General features: G+C 35.3%; 1 protein-coding gene across 8 annotated transcripts in view; it reads right to left on the bottom strand.

Annotated features, from left to right (window-relative positions):
- Positions 1-24515, bottom strand: part of GKAP1 (G kinase anchoring protein 1) — a 68605-nt gene that overhangs the window by 20118 nt on the left and 23972 nt on the right. For 7 of the 8 annotated variants that reach the window (XM_043983851.1, XM_043983844.1, XM_043983871.1 and 4 more), the window contains exons 4-6: positions 11239-11316; positions 8429-8561; positions 3311-3333 (exon numbers count right to left, since the gene is read on the bottom strand). In XM_043983851.1, coding sequence (XP_043839786.1) covers positions 3311-3333; positions 8429-8561; positions 11239-11316 — 234 coding nt within the window. The remainder of the gene's footprint in view (positions 1-3310; positions 3334-8428; positions 8562-11238; positions 11317-24515) is intronic. The other variant, XM_043983890.1, reaches the window with a different exon arrangement.

The following is a 24515-nucleotide window of genomic DNA, read 5'->3' as shown; positions in this document are numbered from 1 at the left end:
AATTACTAAATTTTTAAAAGCTAACTCTGATCTTGAATCATATGTAAACAGCCCTATGCCTGACCTTTCTTACTTCCTCCTTGTTCATGGACTCGTTTTTGTTTCTTGTTCCTGAATTTACCACATCCATACCTTCTATATACTTTTTAAAGTCCTTTTCTATGTTTCTTCTATACACACCATGTCCTCCCATGCAGAACTTGCAGACCCCAATTTGTAACAATGCTAAAAATAAACACTAATAATATAAACTGAAAAAGAGATGAAATCACTTTATATTTCTTTTTCTTTCTTTTTTTTTGCAGGGCAATGAGGGTTAAGTGACTTGCCCAGGGTCACACAGCTAGTAAGTGTCAAGTGTCTGAGGTCAGATTTGAACTCAGGTCCTCCTGAATCTAGGGCCGGTGCTTAATCCACTGTGCCACCTAGCTGCCCCCCCCACTTTATATTTCATTTAAGAGAAAACCCCCCAGACTGCCCTATCCATCTTAATGTCTACCTTTCTTCATGACAGAAAATTCTATCAGATCATTCCCTGTAGAAGTTTGAAGGCATTAATAAGTTCTGGGAAGGGCAGCTAGGTGGCACAGTGGATAGAGCACCGGCCCTGGAGTCAGAAGGACCTGAGTTCAAATCCGGCCTCAGACACTTAACACTTACTAGCTGTGTGACCCTGGGCAAGTCACTTAACCCCAATTGCCTCACTAAAAAAAAAAAAAAAAAGTTCTGGGAAGACTTCACAGAATAGACTAGATTTTGAGGAGAGGAACAGGATTTGCATAAGTGGAAAGGCAAGAAAATGACATTAAAGGGAAGGGATACAACAGAAGTAAAGGCAGACCAGAATACAGAGAGTAGTGAGCAGCCTTGTGGGAAGGGTTTAAACAAAGTAATATTAAAAAATACACTTAGTAGTTATGGCAGGGTGAGATTATGAACAGCCTCGTAAGTAAGGTAGAGAGTTTAGATCTGATGTATTGGTCAAAAAGAAGCTACTGATGATTTCCAAACAGGAAAATTACATGATAAAAAAAAAAAAGTTGCTTAAAGAATTGGCAGAAATTTATAGGATGAACTAAATGAAGGAACACCTAACTTTACCTAAGAGATTGCTGCAATAATACAGACTGAAGTAATAAAGTATAGTAATAATATGTTCAGTTTTAGGATATAAATCAGTAATACACTTTTGTTAGAGCCATCTGCAAACGTATAGTAGCTCTGATAAATTCCTGAAGAAATGGTATAACCTACATAGATATTTAAGCATTCTAGTCCTAGAGAAATTAAGAATCCCAAATATAATAATTTAACTTGATGGTATATTTTAAATAAATATGCATAATCCTTTGACTAATTTTCTACAGGGTTATGCAAGAGAACTAAAGGTAAATTTTCAAAGGTACTAAGTTCCTTCAACCATATTTCTTGTTCAGATTTCAGTCGTGTACAACTCTTTATGACCCCATTTGGAGTTTTCTTGGCAAAGACAGTAGTCTAGTAGTTTGCCATTTCCTTCTCCAGCTCATTTTACAGAGGAGGAAATTGAGGCAAACAGGGTTAAGTGACTTGCCCAGGGTCACTCGGCTAGTATCAGATTTGAACCCAGGATGAGTCTTCCTGACTCCAGAGCCAGTGTTCTATCCATTTTACCATTTAACTCTTCCCTTAACCATATTAGGATTCTCATAGAAGTTATCCATTAACAGCCCACTTTTATTCTCTTAGAACACATTTTAGAAATATAGCAAGCAATGGAAAGATAGCCAGGGATGGGTATATTCAAGATAAACACCTATTAGGGGGCAGATAGGTGGTGCAGTGGATAGAGCACTGGCCCGGGAGTCAGGAGGACCTCAGTTCAAATCTGGCCTCAGACTCTTGACACTTACTAGCTGTGTAACCCTGGGCAAGTCACTTAAACCCAATTACCTCACACACACACACACACACAAAAAAGATAAGCACCTATGCCTAATCTGGTGGCTAGCTGCTTATTTTCCAGGTTATATTATACAAATTGTAAAACAGTTTTAAAATAAGTTAAATAATAACTTAATTCCACATATACACAAAATTTTCCATCTCCAAAGATGATCAACACAAAGTGATCATTTTAAATTGTATCTAGGCTCATAAAGAATTCTGCATGACTTTACATAAACTCTAAAAATTATGATTAGATAAAAAGATAAATTATTGTGCTTTAAATTTTAGATGTTCTTTTGTAAAAGTGTTATTATAATAATTATACATAATTATAAAGTGGTTTTTATAATAATAATAATTTGTAGATTTTTTCCCTTGGCCTAATAACTGAAAACAAAGTAAAAAAAAACCCATTAAAATAAAAATATATTCTAGACAGAAATCAAAATACATTAATAACAAATTAATTCCTTATTTGTGTTGATGATGGGGACTATGTTAATGATAAAGACTGCTGATAACATTATACACAGACATGTAGAAAAGCAATGACACACTCAATCTCCCTAAAAAGAATTCAGAAAATGACTAATATTTTGTCAGAATTTAGTTATTTAAATAAGACAATCCTTAATTAAAAGAACAAGCATAGTTTCCAGCAGCAATACTCCCCAATCCTATCAAATCTGTAGAAGCTATAGGGAAACTAAAAAGCACTAAGCCACACCTCAACAAACAGCTCTCTGGAATAGAAAATTATGTTAATCTGATAGATGGTGGAGGTTTGTACTGCCCTCTAATGGTAAAGAGATATAAATCACATTGTCTTATAACTTCCAAAGTTTCCTTTCAAACATACATTTCGCTTCCAGACAAGTTCACTTCCGTAGAGACCAGCACAGTATGTTTTAAATGGCTACATAAAAATTATTATTTTCCTTTACTACAGAACTCCTCACTGAAGTTTTGACCTTAACTGTGTAATACATTCTGACTAAACAGGAAAGGCTGCTGTCAGTACTTTATATTAATATGAATTTTCATATTTACTAAGATGTAGTATATTCCTTTTTTTTTTTTAGTGAGGCAATTGGGTTAGTTAAGTGACTTGCCCAGGGTCACACAGCTAGTAAGTGTTAAGTATCTGAGGTCAGATTTGAATTCAGGTACTCCTGACTCCAGGGCTGGTGCTCTATCCACTGCACCACCTAGCTGCCCCTAGTATATTCTTTTTAACTCTTCAAAATTGTTGCTAGTTTTATTCAAGATAGCATTATGATTTAATGAATGATTCACTTGGCAATGTGACAAAATCATTAAATATTAAAAGCTTTTAATAAAGAAAAAGTACCTCCTGTGGCAAATGCTAGTTAAGACTTACCTCAGTTTTTTTACTAAGATGATCTGTAAAAGAAAAGAAAAAAGATAACTCCCTAAATAAAATGAAAACATTTATAATTTAAACATATTGTAATCAAAATGAATTCACTAAGTATCTTCTCCCACCTTCATACACATACCCAGGATATGCCTTCATTCCCAGAAGTGACTCCTTTCACATCTACTTATTGAAATCACCTTACCTTCCTTTAGGTCCTATATTGGGTACCACCTTCTTTACTAAAACATCCCTTTTCTAAATTATAAGTCTGAGAAAATTGAGTGTCTTTCTCTTTCTCTCTCTCTCTCTTTTGCTGGCCAATGAGGGTTAAGCCACTTGTCCAGGGTCACACAACTAGTAAGTGTAAAATGTCTGAGGCCAGATTTGAACTCAGGTCCTCCTGACTCCAGGGCTGGTGCTTCATCCACTCACTGCACCACCTAACTGCCCCTAAAACATCCCTTTTCAAGTTATTTTTCGCTGTTTATGTTTCTTTACAATACTCTATCTAGGCTCCTTCTCTTTACTTTTATCTTAATCTATTCTTGTACTTATCGAAAGACAGCATAGATTATGTTTTTCATCTTTGTATCCTCACCACCTAACACAATGTAGTTGCTTAATAAATGCTGAATTGAATGAATGCAGTTTGATCCTAAGCCAGGTTTTTAAGAGATATTTCAGTTTTTGTATTTTCTCAAGACATATTATTAATTTTTAAACAAACTTTCCTCCTCTTCAAATCAATTTAAATTTTTATTTTTAAATAAAAAAATAACAAAAATAATAATGGCTAATATTTATATAGTATGTAGTACGTGCCAGGCACTGTGCCAAGAGCTTTATAATTATTATCTCAGTTCATCCTCACAACAACCCTGGGAGGCAGGTACTATTATTAACCCTACTTTACCGATGAAGAAACTGAAACAAACAAAAAAAAGGTTAAGTAACTTGCCCAGGGGTCACAAAGGTAGTCTAATCCTATGCAAGGGGAAACATGGCATAGTAGAAAGCTGGTCTACTAGTCATCAAAGACTTCAAAAGAAGTCCCCCCATTTCTGACATTCACTGGCTAGATGAATCTGGGAATGTCAGTTAACCATTCAGTGCCTCAGATAACTATCTAATTCTACAAGGTGTAAAGCAGTTGCTGAAATGGGTTTCCTCACCAGGAGTTCCTTACACCCAATGAAATCACAGGTCTACAGATACAGACAGATAGATACACACACACACACAGACACACACACACACACTCACACTCTCTCTCTCTCTCTCTTCTCATAAAGTTACACTGCACTGTACAATATTAGGGAGCGAAAGTCAGAAAAATCAAACCATAGCTTTTGTCAACTCCCCAAAAAGCCAGTTAAGAGTTTTCAAAAACACTTTTTTTATTCACTAATTTCATGGGGAGAAAATTTCAAAAAGTTCGAAATATTAATTTTGGGCTCAAGTCTTAATATTCACAGATAAAATAAAAATAAAGACCAATTATTTTTTTAAAGAATTTTTAAAAATAACTATATATAGTTAACAGCATTAAACATTCACTGGGTGCTACAGTCCTGATCAGAATTTAAGACACTATACAGCATCTGACACTGTAAGTTATAGACCACAGGTCAATCTGCCTTAGTAGTTTTCTTCTAAATAGGAGCTCCATATACCAATAAAATCACAGATGTAGACCAAAAAAATCAAGTGTAGAAGTTAATTATACAATCCACACTCTAAAAGGACCTTACTGGTTATCTCTTCTATCTCATAACTATTGCCATTTTCTTCTCTAGCTCATTCTACAGGTGAGGAAAATGAAGCAAATGGGGTTAAATGACTACCTCAGAGTCATATAGATAGGAAGCATCTGAGGGTGGATTGGAACTCAGGTTTTCCTGACTCCAGGCTCTGCACTCTATCTACTGCTACACCCAGCTGCCTTGCCTGGCACATAGTAGTTGCTTAAAAAACAATTACTGGTTTTGCTTGACTAAGGTAATTATTAGGAAAGATTGGGATATGGGAATCAGAGAATAGTAGAGTCATCCAGAAATGGTAGTGATTTTTAAAATATCAATAAGCATTAAAAATATATCATTAAGGGGGCAGCTAGGTGGTGCAGTGGATAAAGCACCAGCCCTGGATTCAGGAGGACCTGAGTTCAAATCTGGCCTCAGACACTTGACACTTACTTGACCTTGGGCAAGTCACTTAACCCTCACTGCCTGGCCAAAAGACAAAAAAATTAAAATAAAAAATCATTAATCTACTTCTTTTCCAGACACCTAGAAAGTGTTCCTCCTTTCTTATAGAAATTCTAATAATAATAATGGTGATGATGATGATGATAGCATTTTTATAGTGATTTAAGTTTTACAAAGCACCTGCAAATATTATCTTATTTTATCCTCACAAAAACTCTGGGAAGGAGGTGTTATTATCCTCACTTTATAGATTAGGAAAGTGAGGTGAACTGATTAAGTAAACTGGGACAGGGTCATGTAGGCAGACTGTATTTGAACTCAGGCCTTCCTGACTACAGATCCAGCACTCTATTTACTATAATAGTTACTGTGCTCTGCTATGTGCTTCTCTTTGTATAATACCTCCATAGACAGAAAAGTGGGGGCTAATAAACTACCCTTCTAAAACAAACACACACACACACACACACACACACACCCCAATTACTGACTGACTTCCATCCCATAGGTCTCCCCTAGGTGTCTCTCAAGGCTCTCTTCTGTGCTCTGTTCTCTTCCGGTATACTATTTAACTTGGTGATCTCACTAGTTCCCATGAAACTCAATTATTTTATCTAATGATTTTCATTTTTAATGAATAAAGATGATTTTCAGAGTCATACATCCACCTGCAGTCTCACATTACAACCTCTCTCAGACATCCTGAAAGGGATATCCCATCAGCATCTCAAACTCAACATGACGAAGATAGAGCCAATAGTTTTTTTCTTTAAAATGTGCTCCTTTTCAACCTTCCTTATTACTATTAAGGGCATCATTACCTTTCCCAGGGACCCAGGTTGACAAACTAGGTGCTATCTTCTCATACTCCACATATCCAATCTGTTGCCAAGTCTTCTTGTTTCTACCCTCACAATATCTTTCCTATACATTATTTTCTCTCCATTCTCACAACCAACATCCTGGTGCAGGTTCTCATTACCTTAAGTTTGGACCACTGAAATAGCCTGATGGTTAGTTTCTTGGTCACAAGTCCCATTCCAGTCCATCCCCTGCTCAGCAACCAAAGTGATCTTCTAAATTCAATTCTAACAAATCAACCCTCTCCTTACCCCTCTCCCCCATCACTTATTCAACAGACTTTAGTAGCTTCCTTTTACCTGGCCCTTTCCCACCATTCCAATCTTTTAATGCTTACTTCCCCAATCCATGGATTCTAAGATCCAGAGAACAGTGGCCTTCTTGCTGTTCTTCCCCCATAACACTCTATGAACTATATACCCTTTCACTGACTGTTCTCCATGCTTGGAATGCTTCCTCCTCACCTCTGATTCCTGAATTTTTTACTTCCTTCAAGACTCAGCTCAAACCCCATTTTTTGCAAGAGGACTTTGCTGGTCTTCCTCCCTCTGTCTCCTTCAGCTAGGGCCTTCCCTCTGAAATCACCTCCTCTTTACATTGTATATGTCTTATATGTGTATATGTGTGTGTATATCTATGTACATATAAGACATACACAAATACTCACACACATGTGCGTGCACACATACATATTAGCTTAAATGTTGTGTCCTCCCTTAGAAGACAAGATTCCTGAGGGCAGGGACCCTAATTTTTTAACTTTATTTACACTATCAGCACTTAGCACAGTGCCTGGCACACAGTAAGTTCCTTAATTGGCTGAAACATCTAGGTTGTAATGACCTCTTCCTTCTGCCTTAAAATTCACATAAAACTTTGCTTTTAAGTCTCAAATGAACTCACCTTAGGATACTGTATATCATACTGCTCTATGCTGGTTTCTTATCCTCTAATTATATGCCCCTTGAGGGATGAGATTCTGTTTCATGTAATTACGTAATTTTTGTACCTCCCTCAGCACCTAAGCAAAGTGCTCTCTGCAAATAATGCTTTTTTTTATTTATTTATTTATTTTTTTAGTGAGGCAATTAGGGTTAAGTGACTTGCCCAGGGTCACACAGCTAGTAAATGTTATGTGTCAGAGGCCAGATTTGAACTCAGGTACTCCTGACTTCAGGGCCGGTGCTCTATCCACTGCGCCACCTAGCTGCCCTCAAATAATGCTTTTTAAACAGAAGTCTAGTATACTATAGAATATCCTACACTTTTCCCCCTGAGTTTATTACTGTGGCATTATTTTTGTTTGTTTGTTTGTTTTTTTGATACTGTGGTATTATAAACAAGGCCAAAACAAATACTTTAATTTTAAGACTAGGTTAATAGTAGACAAATAAATTTCTCTATTTATAAATACAGCACATTTGCTAGCATCCATTTCATGATGGGTTTACCACTTCCTATATTAAAAATAATGTGGTTTTTTGGGTTTGACTTAAAAACCACAGTGAGTAATGTAATTCCCCTTTGTACCCACTAGACACACTAGCTAAAAGTTAAACACTATTAAGGTGGTCCATCATAAAAGATTTCTTATTAATAAGCTCTATTCTGAAACTAGCTATTTTAGTCTATTCTATCCCAAGACAACTTCAGGAAAAAGTTGATAACAGATGCAGTTGTTTTGGGCTAGTGCAACATATCCAAAGTAAAATGAAAAAAATAAGCATCTCAAGATTTCATTTTATAAGCACATGATTCAATTTCATTTAATAAGGCTAATAAGATGACAGATCAAAGAATTAAAGAAAACACTGCTATGTATTAAAGCATTTTGTTTTAAAATAAGTATTAAAATTATCTGAATACTTTGAAATGGGTTTTAGCATATAGAAACTGATTTTTTAAAATGTAAATTGTTTACATGGAAACAAAATTCATATTTTGGGAAAATTCAGGAAAGTATTTAAAAAAAGGTTTTTTAGTCACAGATGAAACAAAAAAAATTATACTTAGAACTCTGAATGTTTAATTCACATAAAACAATGCATACCTATATTTGCTTCCGACTGAAAGTCTTTCAGCGACACTGTGAGTGGTTTGTCTTTCCCCTGGTGATTCTTTCTTTTTTCTTTTTTATTCATACCTTTTGATTGAGGTGAAGCATTTTCAACATTTTCATATTCCTGAGATGGATTAAACATAAAAACAACTGCACTAATTTTATTTTTCAAATTCAATTAATCAATTTGTAATTAGGTTATCACTAATGTTGTATGTTCCCAGGAGAAAAAGTATCATACAATGAATTTTACCTTGGGTTTAACTAAATGAAGAGTGACTGTCCCTATTCCAATACCTGTTGTTATTGGGGTTTTTTAAACAGACCGACTGAAAAAAAGTATTTTCCAGAGTCACAAAGGTATAAAAGAAAGTATTTTCATAATATAGTATCTTAAAATAACAAGTAGACAGCCTGAACTATTCACTGACTTCTTCAATATCAAGAGAAAGTGAGGAAGGCAAGAGAACAATTTACACAATGACTATAATAATGTAAAGAAAAACAATTTTAAAACAACACTGGACTTTGATCAATATAATGACCATCATGACTTCAGAAGGCTAATGATGATGAAGCTTACCACTCATCTTCTGGGAAGAAAGGTGATGGACAAGGAGCATGGAATGAGACATACACTATCTTTTTTTTTTCTTCTATTTTGGGAGGCAATCTGGGTTAAGTGACTTGACCAGGGCCAAACATGTCTGAGGCCATATTTGAACTCAGGTCCTCTTGACTCCAGGGCCACTGTTACATCCACTATGCCACCTAGCTAGCCCGAGACATACATTATCAAACATCACTTAGCTTAATTATGAGTAAAATCTCCTTTTGGGGGAGATGGGTGAATTAGTGGGTAGTGACAGAGATGCAAAAAAATATAGGAAAAAGCATCAATAAAACATTAAAAATACATACAAGTAAAAGAAGTTCAGAGGGGAACACCTCAAGGTAAAAATTTTTTTTTTAAGTGAGGCAATTGGGGTTAAGTGACTTGCCCAGGGTCACACAGCTAATAAATGTTAAGTGTCTGAGGCCGGATTTGAACTCAGGTACTCCTGACTCCAGGGCCGGTGCTCTATCCACTGCGCCACCTAGCTGCCCCTAAAGGTCAATTTTGTTACAACAATATTAAATTAATAAACACTTCTAAAAATCCTCAAACTGTGTTAGCAAAACTCAGTTTCATACATAATCTTTTTTCTCATAATATGTGAAAATGTTCATGTTTGTGGATAGTTATTAGGTTTAAAATAAAAAGAAGTTTAAATTTAAAAATAAAATAAAACCAAAAAATCAAGGAAGGCCTCCATCATGTTGGGTGGACCCCTTATGGTGAACTTATGAAAGGATATGGAGAAGACACACAGGATGGGCAAGCATAGATGGATTGTGACCTGCATTATATAAGGGAACATCCAAAACAATAAAATATAGGTGCATTTTTATTTTAAATTACACAAAATTAATGGTTGAGTCTTTTGAACTATGAGTTGATTAGAAAGCTGCCTTCCTTCCTTACTGTCATCTTATCAATCAAAATTCACTGTCACCAATAAATGAAACCCTTACTGCAAAACTTATTGTAAATACTACAAATACTGAATTTGAATATTAGATCATGAAAATAACTTAAGACGACCATGTTTTATAGAATCATTTACTCAAGAGTGTACTACACACACACACACTTGCGCGCTCTCTCTCTCTCTCTCACATGACACAGCTAAGGCTTCAGCTTTAATGTTAAAATAAGAAATCAATAGTCTTATATTCTATTTCTTAAACGGAGTTAGAAGCTTTCCAGGGAAACTTGAGTCTAAGTAATTAAATCGGTATAGTAGCTTATTCATGTTATTTTAGCAAATGTTTCATACGCCTGAATGTCAAAGTAACAATAAGTATTACAATAAATATTTTTAGTAAGAGAACAAAGGATAGGAAAATGAAAGTAGAAATATTTTAAAACAAATTTCATTCTTACTACTAGCTTTAACCTTTTTCTCTAAAATGCCAAAGAGAAAAATATATCAAACTTCACTTCCTCTCTTTTCCTTAGTCTTGGATACAAGGATGAATGGACAGTTAAAAGGATAAAAAAAGCAAGTAAGAAGGAGAGCAAGCAGGAAAGGCAATGGATAAGAAGCCCTGCCTACGCCATTAGGAGGTTAGCTGTTTTCAAAGAAAAACTTAATAAGGTTACCTTTTTTAAAAAAAATTAAGTCAATTTAATATGAGAAATGCACGCTTTTTTCCTAGTTTAAGCAGAGCTGATCAGCAATAATCTTCTTTTTAAAAACACTTCAACACACAACAAAAGTTTCTTTTAAAAAATTTAGCTCTAAGAAGCATGTCTACACAGTGTCTAATATTAAAGATGAGTGACAGTTATAAATTCTGAGCCCCAAAGGCAAAAATATCAGAAATGGCTTCCTTTGACCTTTGTTAATCACAAATTAAAGGGCTCACCAGGAGAGAAAGGTCCCCTCTTTTCTGAAGTCCCTATATTGAAACTGATTTGCAGCATTTCGTACCTTTGTTTAAAGATACAAATTAGAAAATTACAAGTTATTTCCTTTCTTCATTTAAAAATAACAGCATTTAAAAAACAGATATTGCTCAACTTACGCTTCTTTCATTCTCTCTAAAAAGGAATGAGAACATGTAAAAAGTTCATTATAAAAGAATTGACTCAAGATAAAATTTTAAAGTTCAACTTAAGACTTGAGAATCTGATGGTCAAAGCTTTAATATTAGACATGCATTTCTAAAATCTGCAGCTGAATTAATGTAAATACCTTTTTGTGTTCTTCATATTCTAGTTTGCTTAGCAACAAAGCCTTTTCAAGATCAGCTTCAAACATTTCAGATGTCAACTGAAGGTAAGGAAAGAGAGACTTATGATTAAGTCAAATGTCAAAAGTAACAAGTATTAAGTTGTACAATATGTCCAGTGTAGATGTACAATATACAATATGTATGTGTACAATGTATCAAATGCCCAGGTAAATTCAACATTTATCCAATGCTTACAATTTGCATGGTACTATAAATGTGTAAAAAAAAAAAGGTAAATGTGCATAAGATTAGGAAGCAAATAGGTTAAGCATAAAGGGAGAAAAAAACAGAGAATACAGGAGAATTCTCCCAAAAGGATTATACTAATTAATCAATGTGGCTAAAATAAAAGTACCTTAATTTTATCAAAGAAAAAAAAGTCTTCCAAATTTGACATCTGCTTTCCCCTTCAGTTATGAATGATTTGCTATATAGTCTTGACCTCATTATTAAATTTAAAATAATAAAACAGAAAGTCTAAAAATAAATCCTTTGTTTAAGGCAACAACGATCAAGTTATATGACAACATGGGCAGAAGAAAGAACCTGTGTCTGACTTAATCTGTTACCTCAGCAGGTCATTTCACTTTCTCTCAGTTTGTTTCCTCACCTGAATGAAATGGTCTCTCACACCTCTCCCCAGCTCTAAATTTAGGATCCTATTAAGCTTTATTACATAGTATATTATTTCAAAAGACCTGCAATTTAATAATTGTGGATATTTTCTTCATCTACAAATACAGATCACAACTCTACCACATCCTAACATGGTCTTTGGCCATTTACCACAGGAAAAAAATATCCGGTAATCACTCCTCTGAAGAAAATCTCATCTGAACTTAGGTATGGGGTCCTCAAGCAACAGGCATACATCTGTGGGCCAGTATCTTCTAGAAACTGTAACTCACCAGCATAGTCTTGGACACTTAGGAGTCCCTTTTACACCCGTTACAAGGCATAAGAATAGGACTGTAGTGGAAAATATGAAGCATTACTTAAAATAATTCGAGAGAGCAGTTTTTATCCTGACAACCAATTATGTTGTCCAAGGTATTTATCACAGGTACAGAAATTTTTAATGAACATCTTATAGGAAGTGATTCTCCTACTACCATTTCACTTCCTTACTGTGCTCACTATCTTGACTTTTTACACTCTTTCCTTTGTTCTCTTTACTAAGACTACACAAAGTAAATACCAGCTCTTTTACTGAATATCTGTGTAGCCTTCGGCAAGTCCCAACCTCTGGGCCTTTTTTTTTTTTAATCCCTAAAAATGAGAGATTTGGCCCAGACTGTGATTAATTTCCTTGCCAGACTGCTGCCAAACAACATCGGATTTTATAATTACTCATTTTGGTTTCCTTTTAGTGATTTTCCCCCCAATTTATATTACTGTAGTCATTGTGTATATTCTTTGAGTTTTTCTTATATTTCAGTTATCAGTTCACATAGAACTCCCCTTGTTTCTCTAAAATTCTTCTTTTCATCATTCCATACTGTATAATAGTCCATTACTCTTATATAAGTTTGTTCAATCATCCCCAAATTAATGCATACCCACCATTCCCAGTTCTTTGCTATCCCAAAAAGTGCTGTGAATATTGTGGCATATTGGATCTTTCATTCTGTCTTTGATATCCTTGGAGTACAAGCCCAGTAGTGAATAAATTACTGGGTGAAAGGGTGACTTTTTCTGAATATTTCCAAACTTTTTGCCAAAATAATTAGACCAATTCTGGGCTCAAGCAGTATATTAATACATATCCACATAGCTCTTCCAACACTATTTCTGGTTCTTTCTATCTTTGCCAATTTGCTGGTTGTGAGGTTAAACTTCAGGATTGTTTTAACATCTATTTCTTAATATGAGTGATTTGGAGAATGTTTTCATAAGGTCATTAATGATTCGCAGTTCTTTTGAAAATTGTTCATATCCTTCAATATATTATATATATATATTTGATATACTGGGAATGGCTCTTAATCTTTTATATTTGTGTCATGATTTCAGATATCAGACTTATTATTGCTATTTAATGGAAAGATCCAATCCCCCTCATTTTAGCTGATAGTTTCTCTTCTTATTCTATCTATATTGTTTTTGTTAATTAAAAAAAGCTTTTTAAACAACCGAAATTGTCTATTTTGTATTTTATACAAAATCTTATCGCCCCAATTGGTTACAAATTCTACCCCAACCTATCATTGTGAAAGCTACCTCTTTGAGCACTCTATTTTTTAAAAAATGATGTAACCATTGTTTAGGTTGTATATGCTTATGGAGCTTATTATGAATCATGGTCTTAGATGCTGGCTTAAATCTAATTTCTGTTAAACTGCTTTCCAGTTTTCCTAGCAGCTTCTGTCAAACAGGGGTTTCTATTTCTATACCCTCTCACCCAATAATTTAAAATTCTTTGGTTTATCAAACATTAGACTTCTACTTTTAATTGCTTCTAGTTCTTATTTATCTAGTCTGTTCCACTGATCTACTTTTCTGTTTTTAAACTAGTACCAAATGGCTTTGATTACTGCTTCAAAATTACCCCTTTCTCATTCCTCATTATCAATGATAATTCATAGCATTTAATATTGATTATGAATAAAATTAAAACTAACTTGATCCATGCTTTAAATGAGAGGAAATATTGGGAATGAGAAATTTTTGAGGGTAGTATTAATTTTATAAATTTGTTATTTTACATTACATAAATTATATGTGATAGAAGAATGTATTTATATAATTTAACTTTCCTTAGGGATCTATTTTATAGCAGGTTCAGTTAGGCAAAAACTCTGATCCAATTATTTTTGGTAAGGAACATATTGAAATACAATATTAAGCAAGTGAATGCTTAGATTGATACTCCCTCTGTTCAATGATTTGTAAAATCTGTTCATTTTAGCATGTCACTTCAGGGACAAGAAGGTACTATACTGATATGGTTTCTAAGGGTATATAAGTAACTACTTTTTTTCCCTTTCTCTCTCTCTCTCTCTCTCTTTTTTTTTTTGGCAGGGCAACGACGGTTAAGTGACTTGCCCAGGGTCACCCAGCTAGTAAATGTCAAGTGTCTGAGGTCGGATTTGAACTCAGGTCCTTCTGAATCCAGAGCCAGTGCTTTATCCACTGCACCACCTAGCTGCCCCCAGTAACTACTTTCTTAACCCCTTTGAACATGAAAACTCCTTTATAAATGAAACCCAGATGTGGTAATTCATACTCCAACATCAATTTGTACTGAAAATTTTAAGGAGGTTAATTTAACAAGATGTGAGTTCTAATATGTTCCTGTTATTTCATGTAGTTTTCAGCACTTCTATTGAGTATGGCTACATGAAAATAACATGAATAGTACTAAGATGGGAAAAGCAGCCAAACAATCAAAGCATATATAGGGGTAATATATGCAGAAGGGGGACCCACTTTGAGGGCCTTCAGGGATCAAAGAAGGGAAGATACCTACTTTCTCGGTTCTATAAAATCTTTATGGCAATTCTTCTGTAACTGTGTTGAAGGTATCCTTAAGGAAAATATGAGGAACACAGGCTTTGATGATTTAATTTTCCACAGCAGATAACTTCACAATTACCAAACTGACCAAAAACTAGAAAATCCCAATGTGTGGCTTGTTGATTTAGAAAAAGGATTTGACATATTACAGCAAAATTGGTCTTTAAAGTCCCTCAACAATCAATTTCCCATGCATATATTAAGATCATTAAAGATTTCTTGACAGATACTACTACAAATATACTTTTTTTTTTAAGTGAGGCAATTGGGGTTAAGTGACTTGCCCAGGGTCACACAGCTAGTAAGTCTTAAGTGTCTGAGGCCAGATTTGACCTCTGGTAATCCTGACTCCAGGGCTGGTGCTCTATCCACTGCACCACCTAGCTGCCCCTACAAATATACTTTTATTCAATCTTCTGACTATAAATTATCAAGCAAGAAACAGAGGAAAGATGTATGCTTTTGGAACGGCTACTACTCAACTCTGGTTGCCACAATTCATTTCATATCTAGTTTGTGGTTGCTATCATTCTTCCTATAAGGTATAAAAGTATATATTTTTGCACTTGCCCTCTCTTTCCTTTGCAAGAGTAAACAAACTGGTATTGTTTGCTAGAAAATGTACATGCAAAGACACACACCTATAATCAATTGCCTTTTGACATTTAAAACTCCCTGATGCGAATGAAGTAGAACTGCACAGGAGAGTTAAGAGTTACATCATATGAGTGAGATGAGCAGAACCAGAAGAACATTGTACACAGTATCATCAACATTGAGTGTTGATCTACTGTGATGGGACTATAGTCTTCTCACCAATGCAATGGTACAGAAGAGTTCCAGGGAACTCATGATAGAAGAAGATCTCCAAATCCAAGAAAAAAAAAAAAAAGAACTGTGGAGTATAGATGCTGAATGAACCATACTATTTCTTTTGGTTTTGGTGCTGTTTTTTTTTCTATTTTGAGGTTTTTCATCATTGCTCTGATTTTTTCTCTTATAACAGGACTAATGCAGAAATAGGATTAATGTTATTATGTGTATATATATGTGTATAGAGATATATATCTATATATATGTATATGTATATAGATATATAGATATAACCTATATCAGATTACCTGCTGTCTAGGGGAGGGGGGAGGGAGGGAGAAAAATCTGAAATTGTAAAGCTTGTATAAACAAAAGTTGAGAAGTATCTTTACACGTAACGGAAAAAATAAAATACCTTATATGTAAAAAAAAAAAAAGAGAACCCAACCAGGCTGGAACTCTAGGCTAGATAGGCCTTTTCTTAACTTTCTGAACTCCATGTGAATACCTGTATGCTTTAATAAATGTTTAATGCCCGCCCCCACCAAAAAAAAGTTACATCATAAACCCAGGCCATAGACTTCTCATTCTTCATTTTACCAGGAGGCTTGTTATGAGCTCTCTACTACTGAGAGGGGATGACTTCCTGGATTCTTGGATAGTTTCTGAGCCTAGCCAAGGTCATAAGGTCAAAGCAGGCCCTTCCTTATCTCAAGGAAAAGCTGTCCAACATACCAGACAGGTGACCCTTCCTATGTAAAAAGAGAGATCTGGTAAGCCAAATTGGTACTGGCCAACTATCTTCCATATTCATAAGCAATAAACTGAAATTCAGGTCATTCCGATTCTCATGGGGGAGATCTGAGAATCTGATGTAATTCCCTTTCTCCAACTCTCCTGAAGCTATAGATCATTTCACAAATCTATGCATGGGTTTTATTTCTTTTTGCATAGTATGGATACTAATTTGCCACAAAATCATTAAATTGGAGAGGTACTTGATCCCAATTACACTGGAATTAAAATGGTAGAACTTGATAGATTCTTGCTTTCATTTTAAGAAAAAAATCCTATCAAAATTAATTTTAATTTGGTTTTCCCAAAATGCTTACCACTATCATGGTGGGTATATAGCAGATAAAACCTATCAAAAAGGAATTTGCTATGGATGGCAAGGTCCTCTATATATAGCTCCTCTATTTCAGAAAACACCATGCAGATTATGCCAACTATACCAAACCCTGAATGGTACAGAGACTCCTGAATAAGAACCACTATCACTCAAAAGAGGTTATCCTAACAATCTACACAAGAAAAATAAAGTGGATAAAGAATGTCAATTATCCAGACTATGAAATACAACTGGATGAACAGCTTCTTGACTTGGTCCATTAGTACATAAATCTTAGGCATAACAAATGAACAATAATTTGAGCCAGAATTAAACAGGAAAAAAGAGAGCTGGCTGCCTTGAATATGGAGAGCTGTTTAACACTTTGAATGTACCCAACTTGCTCTCTGAAACAAATATTTTTAATTTCCATCTTTTTAATTATTCTGCATTTCACAACCACCAAATAATATATGCATTTCCATGTAGAAAGTATAACATAAAGAGGATTATACATGAAATTGTCAATATTATGAAGTTACTATTCTTTTAAAATACATAATAATTTGGGGGGGGGGGCAATGAGGATTAAGTGACTTGCCCAGGGTCACACAGCTAGTAAGTGTCAAGCGTCTGAGGCCACATTTGAATTCAGGTCCTCCTGAATTCAGGGTCAGTGCTTTATCCACTTTACCACCTAGCTGTCCCCAAAATACATAATATATTAAAAACATAATACTTCAATGACACTCTTGTCTTTTCTTTCCTCCAGCCTAAGTTGATAGTCACATAATGCTAAAAAGGCCGCAACAAGGCATTTATCAAACACTGTAATGTAATCTCATGGAAGATTTTCAAAATATTATAAGGCAGAATAATTTTTCAGGATGTCACAGGCCAAGAGTAATAAAGGACATGTAGATGGGGCTGTACCTTTGAAGAAATGATGGACCAAGTATCTGTGATAGGGCTTTTGGAACAGTGTACTGGAAAATGGTCTTATCATCCCATTTCACACTGGAAATATGACTTATGTATACATAATAAACATATCAATTTTCTTTTTCTTTTTTTAACATAAAAATTTTCAGCTGAGAGTATTGATCTATAAAAATTTAGTAGCTTTAAGTTTTCATTTGTCCTTGAGACATTTTCCAGAGGCATCCTATTATTTCAAAGATACCTTAAGGAGTAAAGTTAAAATACAATTATGGAAGACCAGTGATGAAGCCTGCTATCCATCTTATGCCTAAGAAATGGTGTTCTCAAATTGTATAATGAAACAAATTTTTGGACATAGCCAGGGTGGTAAATGGTTTTGTCTGAATATGTTTATTTGTTATAAAGGTTTCATTTTTATATTTTTCAACATAATGCAGGGAGGGGAGTGAGGAATATGAGAGAAGCTAGGGATATGCTTGCCAAATTTAAAAAAAAGACAAGAAAAAAAAGGTCAGTGAAATGTTTTTGAAAAAACAGATGGGAATAGGAGGAGAGTCAGAAGGAGAAACAAGATGAGCAGGTCAGCTTTGAAAGTAGTATTGAAATTATATACTTAAAAAAAGTTAAAAAGAAAAGTAAGCTGTACGTAATGGAGATTTTTTGTTTCATGTATAACCCTCTTTCCTGTTCTGCTGTATATTCAGCAATGTTTGTTAGATTCAAAAATTTTTAATGGAAAAGATTGGGACAATAGTTTACTCAAGATGGTTCATTTAGCAGAAGAGTCACATAATATGAAGAAGCAGGTAGGGTATTTCTGGGGGTGGAGGGGAGAAGGAAGCATGTGTTCCAGTGAATAGATACTGAACTTGAAGTCAGGAAGACTAAATTCAGGTCCTGCTTCAGGCATTTATTAGTTATGTGACCCTGGGCAAGCCATTTAACCTTCCTGTGCCTCAGTGTCCTTATCTATAAAATGACAGGGTTAGATTTGATGGTCTCTAAAGTCCTTTTTAGTTCTATATCTATGATTCTATGACTCAATGAAGATCTGACCAGTTGTCACCAGCAAACCATTTTAAAACTGATGTTGCCATAATGACTAACAATGCAAAACAATAAAAAAAAGAACAACCTGAACACTCTTATTATAATGAACAACCTTGGCCCTGAAGAAGAGATCGAAAATGCCCCTCCCTTTTTTTTTTTGCAGAGCTGGGGGCTTATTGATATGTAACACTGAATATACCCTCTGACTTGGTTATGCCATTTACTTGTTTTGGGGTTTTTTTGCAGGTCAATTAGGGTTAAGTGACTTGCCCAGGGTCACACAGCTAGTAAGTGTGTCAAGTGTCTGAGGCTGGATTTGAACTCAGGTCCTCCTGAATCCAGGGCTGGTGCTTTATCTACTGTGCCTCCTAGCTGCCCCATTTACTTGTTTTTAAACTTAAGTTCTTTCCCTCTCCCTGTTACAGCACAATTGACACAGAAAATACTCAACCAGGTACTCGAGGTAGAGAGAGAGTTTATTATGTGCAGACCCAAAGGGGGTTTCAAGCCTCCAACAATGGGTGCCAAGTATTGTAGCCCACCGGGTTATATGCAAAAAGAGTAGGTATGGTATAGTGGCAAGTTTATCGAATGAAGATGAGGTCAGTGTTCACTGAACAAAGAATGCATAGTGGCACCTAGTGGTTTAGTCATCATTACAGGAATACCTAAAAATGAGGTCAGTGAGGCCAGAGACTGTCTGAGACAGACAAGGTCAGAAGGCAGAGATTACAGGCCTGCAGCTGTAGTTGGAACACAGCAAGGCCAGGGTCTGTTTGAGACAGAAATGGTCAGAGGCTACGTGTGATTTTCTACATCATCCCCTCCATGGGAAGGGAAGGAGAGAGAGGAATGACATATTAAGGGAAAGAGAAAAACAAAATCTATTACTTTTTTTTTTTTCAGGGCAATGAGGGTTAAGCGACGTGCCCAGGGTCACACAGATAGTAAGTGTCAAGTGTCTGAGGCCAGATTTGAACTCAGGTCCTCCTGAATTCAGGGCCGGTGCTTTATCTACTGCACCACCTAACTGCCCCTGCCATTAATTATTTTTTACAATTATCATTGATATCAGTTATCAAAAAACCCCAACTAGATCACTAATAATTAAAGAAGTACAAATTAAAGCAACTTTGTGGCTCTACCTCACACTTATCATATTAGAAAAGATGATAAGAGTAAAATGACAAATGTTGAAGGAACGGTTGTGGGAAAACAGGCACACTTTTGTACCTGTAGGTAGAAATTAATTAATCCAGATAGTCTGGAAAACAATTTGGAATTAAACCCAAAAAACAAACCAACTTTGAAACTCTTTGACCCAGCTATACCACTACCAGCCTTATGCCCCAAAGACATCAAAGAAAGATGAAAAGAATCTACATGTACAAAAATATTTATAGCAGGTCTTCTTATGGTAGCCAACAATTGGAAACTAAAGGTTAGAGGTGGAGTCAAGTTTAAGATAAAGAAATTATGGTATAAGAAGTAACAGAATATTATTAGGCATGAGAAATGATGAAATGGACAATTTTAGCAGAAATAGGGAAAACTTAATGAAATTAGGTAGAGTGAAATGAGAACTAAGCAAATGATTCATATACATGATAATGTCATCAAGAAAAACAATTTTAAAAGTTCTTAGAACTCTAATACAAGGATAAACCATGAGTACAAAAGAATGATGAAAGATGAAACATGACATCTTTTGAAAGAGATATGAAATTTTAAAAGAGACATTTTTAGACACGGCTAATGTAGGGATTTATTTTCAAGATTAGACTGATATGCATTGAGGGATTTAAAAAATTTGCTTAATGAGAGAAATATACAGAGGAACAGATTAATAAAAAATATTTGGGACATATACAGGTGAATGACCAACTCAGTTTTTCAGTACTTGTGGCAAATTTCTAAGTCTTTAAGTTGCAGAATTTCTCTATTAGTGAAAACAGAGGTCCAGGCCCCATCCACTGGGAGATTTGCCCTATTCTGCCCCTCCTCTGATCTCACACATTTAGTAGCACAGCCAGACTTGTGTATTTTTCATCTTATATTGTTCCTATCATTTACCTCCTAAACAAACCTTATGCTTTTCAGCTTCCAAATCTTTGCTCAGGTTCTTCTATATCTACTCCCAAGGAGGTTCATTCTCACTCTTCTCTGCATATGAAAATTCTAAAAGTATTTAAAGTCTCTGTTCAAATCCCCCAATCTCTGAAGCCTTGCCAAATCACTCTGATCTACAGTGAGCACTCCTGCTCATAAACTCATAAAGCACTTATAGAGTCTGTATCATTCATTTGGTAATTAATCATTACTACCCTTGTGACATTTCTATTACAGTATTTAACTCAAATGCCACTTTTTCCATATCACTTTCCCATCTTCCCTAATTTACACGCTACCCCCTACACTGAACCTCACATATTTTGTAGCTGAGATATTTAGCATATAATTTTCCATTATAATTAATGTGTAATTGTGTGGCTGCATAAATATACTTCTACACTCCAAGTTATCAGGGAGAACTTTGCATCTTGAAAGAATGGAAGTATTTCAAAGAGAAAATACTTTTTTCAAAAAAGAAGGGACATAAAGAGGCAGATGGGAATTCTCACCTAAGTCAGAAGGTTAAAGGATAGGAAAATGTTCCATAGAGAAGAAAAGGAAGAAGAAAAGAACCACTGATCACTTGGAGCTATAGATCAGGTATAAGGGAAACAATTTTGATAGAAGCCGGAAGGCAGGACACGAGTCACCAGCTTCACTTCACCTCACCATTACAGTCACACTATGTAAAAAGATCATTTCCTTAGCATGTTGGAGCAATTTTCTTACCTCAACCAAAATAATAAGCAAGACTAGGAGAGTGACCACTGAGACAGAAAAATAAATGGATGGATAGATGAATGAATGAATGTCTGGCTGGCTCCCTCTGTGCAGCTGTCAGTCTGATTCACAGAAGAGCAAGAACACCACAGAGGTTATGGCTTAAATATGACCAGTCCTTTGTGGGGCTGAAGCTTTATCCCAACTAGGCCAAGGAGACCACCAAATGAAACCAAGTAGTGACAGCTTTGGTGGCAGGGAGGAGCTCTAATGAGGATGTATACCTAGAAGCACAAATTGTCCTGACTACATCTTTTCCCTCACCCACCAACATAGGATTCTGTGGGAGAATATACATACCCTTTTGGGGGGGTTGGAGGAGTGTTCTATTTTATCTTGTTGTTTTATGTAATTTAATGGATTTTGTTTTGAATTAATGTGTTCTCTGGTTTGGCAGAAGAGCAGTACACAAGAAAAATGAAGAAAAATGGGTGCAAAGAAAGCTCCCTGACAAACTCATATTTGAAAGATGTGTATAGAAAGCCAACTAACTTAGGATGAATATAAATGAGTAGCATGATCCTATAAGAATAGTGTCAGGAGTGCTAAAGCTCAGAATGAGCTGAGTCTAGCAATGAACGGTAAGGACAACAAAGAGGTTTTATATAGCTGAGTTGGGGAAGAGAAAAGGAACAAAGAAGGGACATGACTGCTGCTTGGGGTAGATAGGGTAATGCTAAAATGGATAACAATAAGGAGAATCTAAAATATTCAACTCTTATTTTGCTTCTGTTCCTTATAATTGTCATAATCACTATAAACTAGGAAACATTAACTGTAAGTATAAAGTATAACAGTTTTTCCTCCCAAATATACATACCCAAACTTATATTTCAAAATGAATACTGATCCATTCATAAGTATGATTTACTCAAAATATTTTGGGAAATGGAAGGTAGGGGGAAGAAAAGAACTGAACAGCCTTCTTTAGTATATCCTCAATGAAGTGGAACGTTATTTTTTGAGGAGGGCTTTTATTTTTATAAAAAGCGATCAGATTCAAGTATAAAATGGATAAACTTTGATAAAAGATTTGATAAAATGACTAAAAATTAAGAAGTCTAACTGTTTTAGTCTAGGTGGTAGCCTCCTCATAATCATAATTCCAAAGGAGGATATTGAAAAAAAAAATTAAACCTATAGAAGTATCATTATGTGCCCTGGAACCCAGGGTGTCCCCTGGCCCCAAAGGCCCTGGTTCACATAGAACTTTAGATGCTGGAAACTGATTCCTCCTCCCCCAGTAAAAAAGGCCATGATATATTTTTGGCTGAATATAGCCAAATGGTCAGCTAGGAGAAAAAAATCTTTGCAGCAACCTTCTCCAATAAAATTTTCATTTCTAAAATATAAGAAATTGATGCAAATTTATAAGAGCTATTCCCCAATTGATAAATGGTCAAAAGATATGAGGAAGCTAGATGGCTCAGCGGATACAGTACTGGGCTTGCTGTCAGGAAGACTCTTCTTCTTGAGTTTGATTCTGGCCTCAGACACTTACTAGCTGTGTGACCCTGGACAAGTCACTCAGCCTTGTTTACCTCAGTTTCTAATCTTAAAAATGACCTGCAGAAGGAAATGGCAAACCACTCCAGTATCTTTGCCAAGAAACCCCCAAATGGGGTCACAAAGAGTTGGATATGACTGAAAAACAACTAAACATAACACGAAAGATATAAACAGATAATTCCCAAAGGAAAAAAATCCAAGCCATCAGTAGCCTCATGAAAACTGCTTTAAATTCCTAAAAGATAAATGCAAAGTAAAACATTTATCAAATAAAGAAGTATTTACCAACTGAGGAATGGCTGGGCAAATTATGGTACATGAACGTAACAGAAAACTATTATGCCATAAGAAATGATGTAAAGGGATTGTTTCAGAGAAACCTGGAAAGGCTTGAATGAAAAGGAAAGTAAGCAGAACAAAATCAACAATTCATACATCAATATTGTAAAGAAAAGCAATTTTGCAAGACTTAAGAACTCTGATGGACACAATGATTCTACAGTACTGAAAGATGAAAAATGTTACCCCTCTTCTGACAAGAGAGGTGATAGATTTAATATGCAGAATGAGACAAATGTTTGGTCACGGACAATGTGGGAATCTGTTTTGCTTAGTTATATCCATCTGATATAAGGGTACTGTCTTTTTCTTTTGAGAGAAGAGTGGAAAGCGAGAGAAAATAAATGCTGGTTAATTGAAAAAAATAAATTGAATTTTAAAATTATCTTTTTGGCTCCCATTTGCAGTTTCTCCTGAAAAATCTAGTATATTCATAATGTTGTTTATGTTCAAATTTCCCAAAATATGAATAAAAGGGGTCCTTAACTTCCCTTTAATCGAGGAACCAAATAAATACTGGGTACAGGACAGTCTAGAAAAATATTTATGATATAAATGACACAAGAGTCCATATACAGGCACAGAAAAATACATAAAGTACTCAAATATCTCATCAACTTCTCCAAGAAGGGAACTCACACTGGCTTGCTACGAAACAACACTTTGACACCCTGGTGCCTTTTTCCATTCATGGAGTTCATAACCAACACTAATATTACTCTATTGTTGAATTCCTTCAGAAGGTAAATATACTCTGGGGGCTGTTGAATAAGCAATCCCCTTCCCATAGGAACTTCACCGTCTGAATAACTCACTAGCTTTGTTCTCCAAATAGAATGTTGAACAGAACTGTATGTAGATGATCCCAGTCTTTCTCTATTAAGCACACTACATGAGAAAATCCCTTTCTTTTGAGAATAGGGGTTCTTTTTTCTGTTTAGAATTTTATTTTCCAAATTACATGTAAAAGCAAATTTTGACATCAATTTTTTAAAACTTTGTGTTCCAACTTCTCTTCCTCCCTCCCTTCCCACCCCCAGCCCAAGAACTCAAGCAATTCAATAT

Source organism: Dromiciops gliroides, chromosome 1 (genome assembly GCF_019393635.1).
Source record: "Dromiciops gliroides isolate mDroGli1 chromosome 1, mDroGli1.pri, whole genome shotgun sequence".
In the NCBI taxonomy this organism is placed as follows: Eukaryota; Metazoa; Chordata; class Mammalia; order Microbiotheria; family Microbiotheriidae; genus Dromiciops; species Dromiciops gliroides.
The sequence above is the reverse complement of the archived record's forward strand: the minus strand, read 5'-3'. Positions and strand labels throughout refer to the sequence as shown.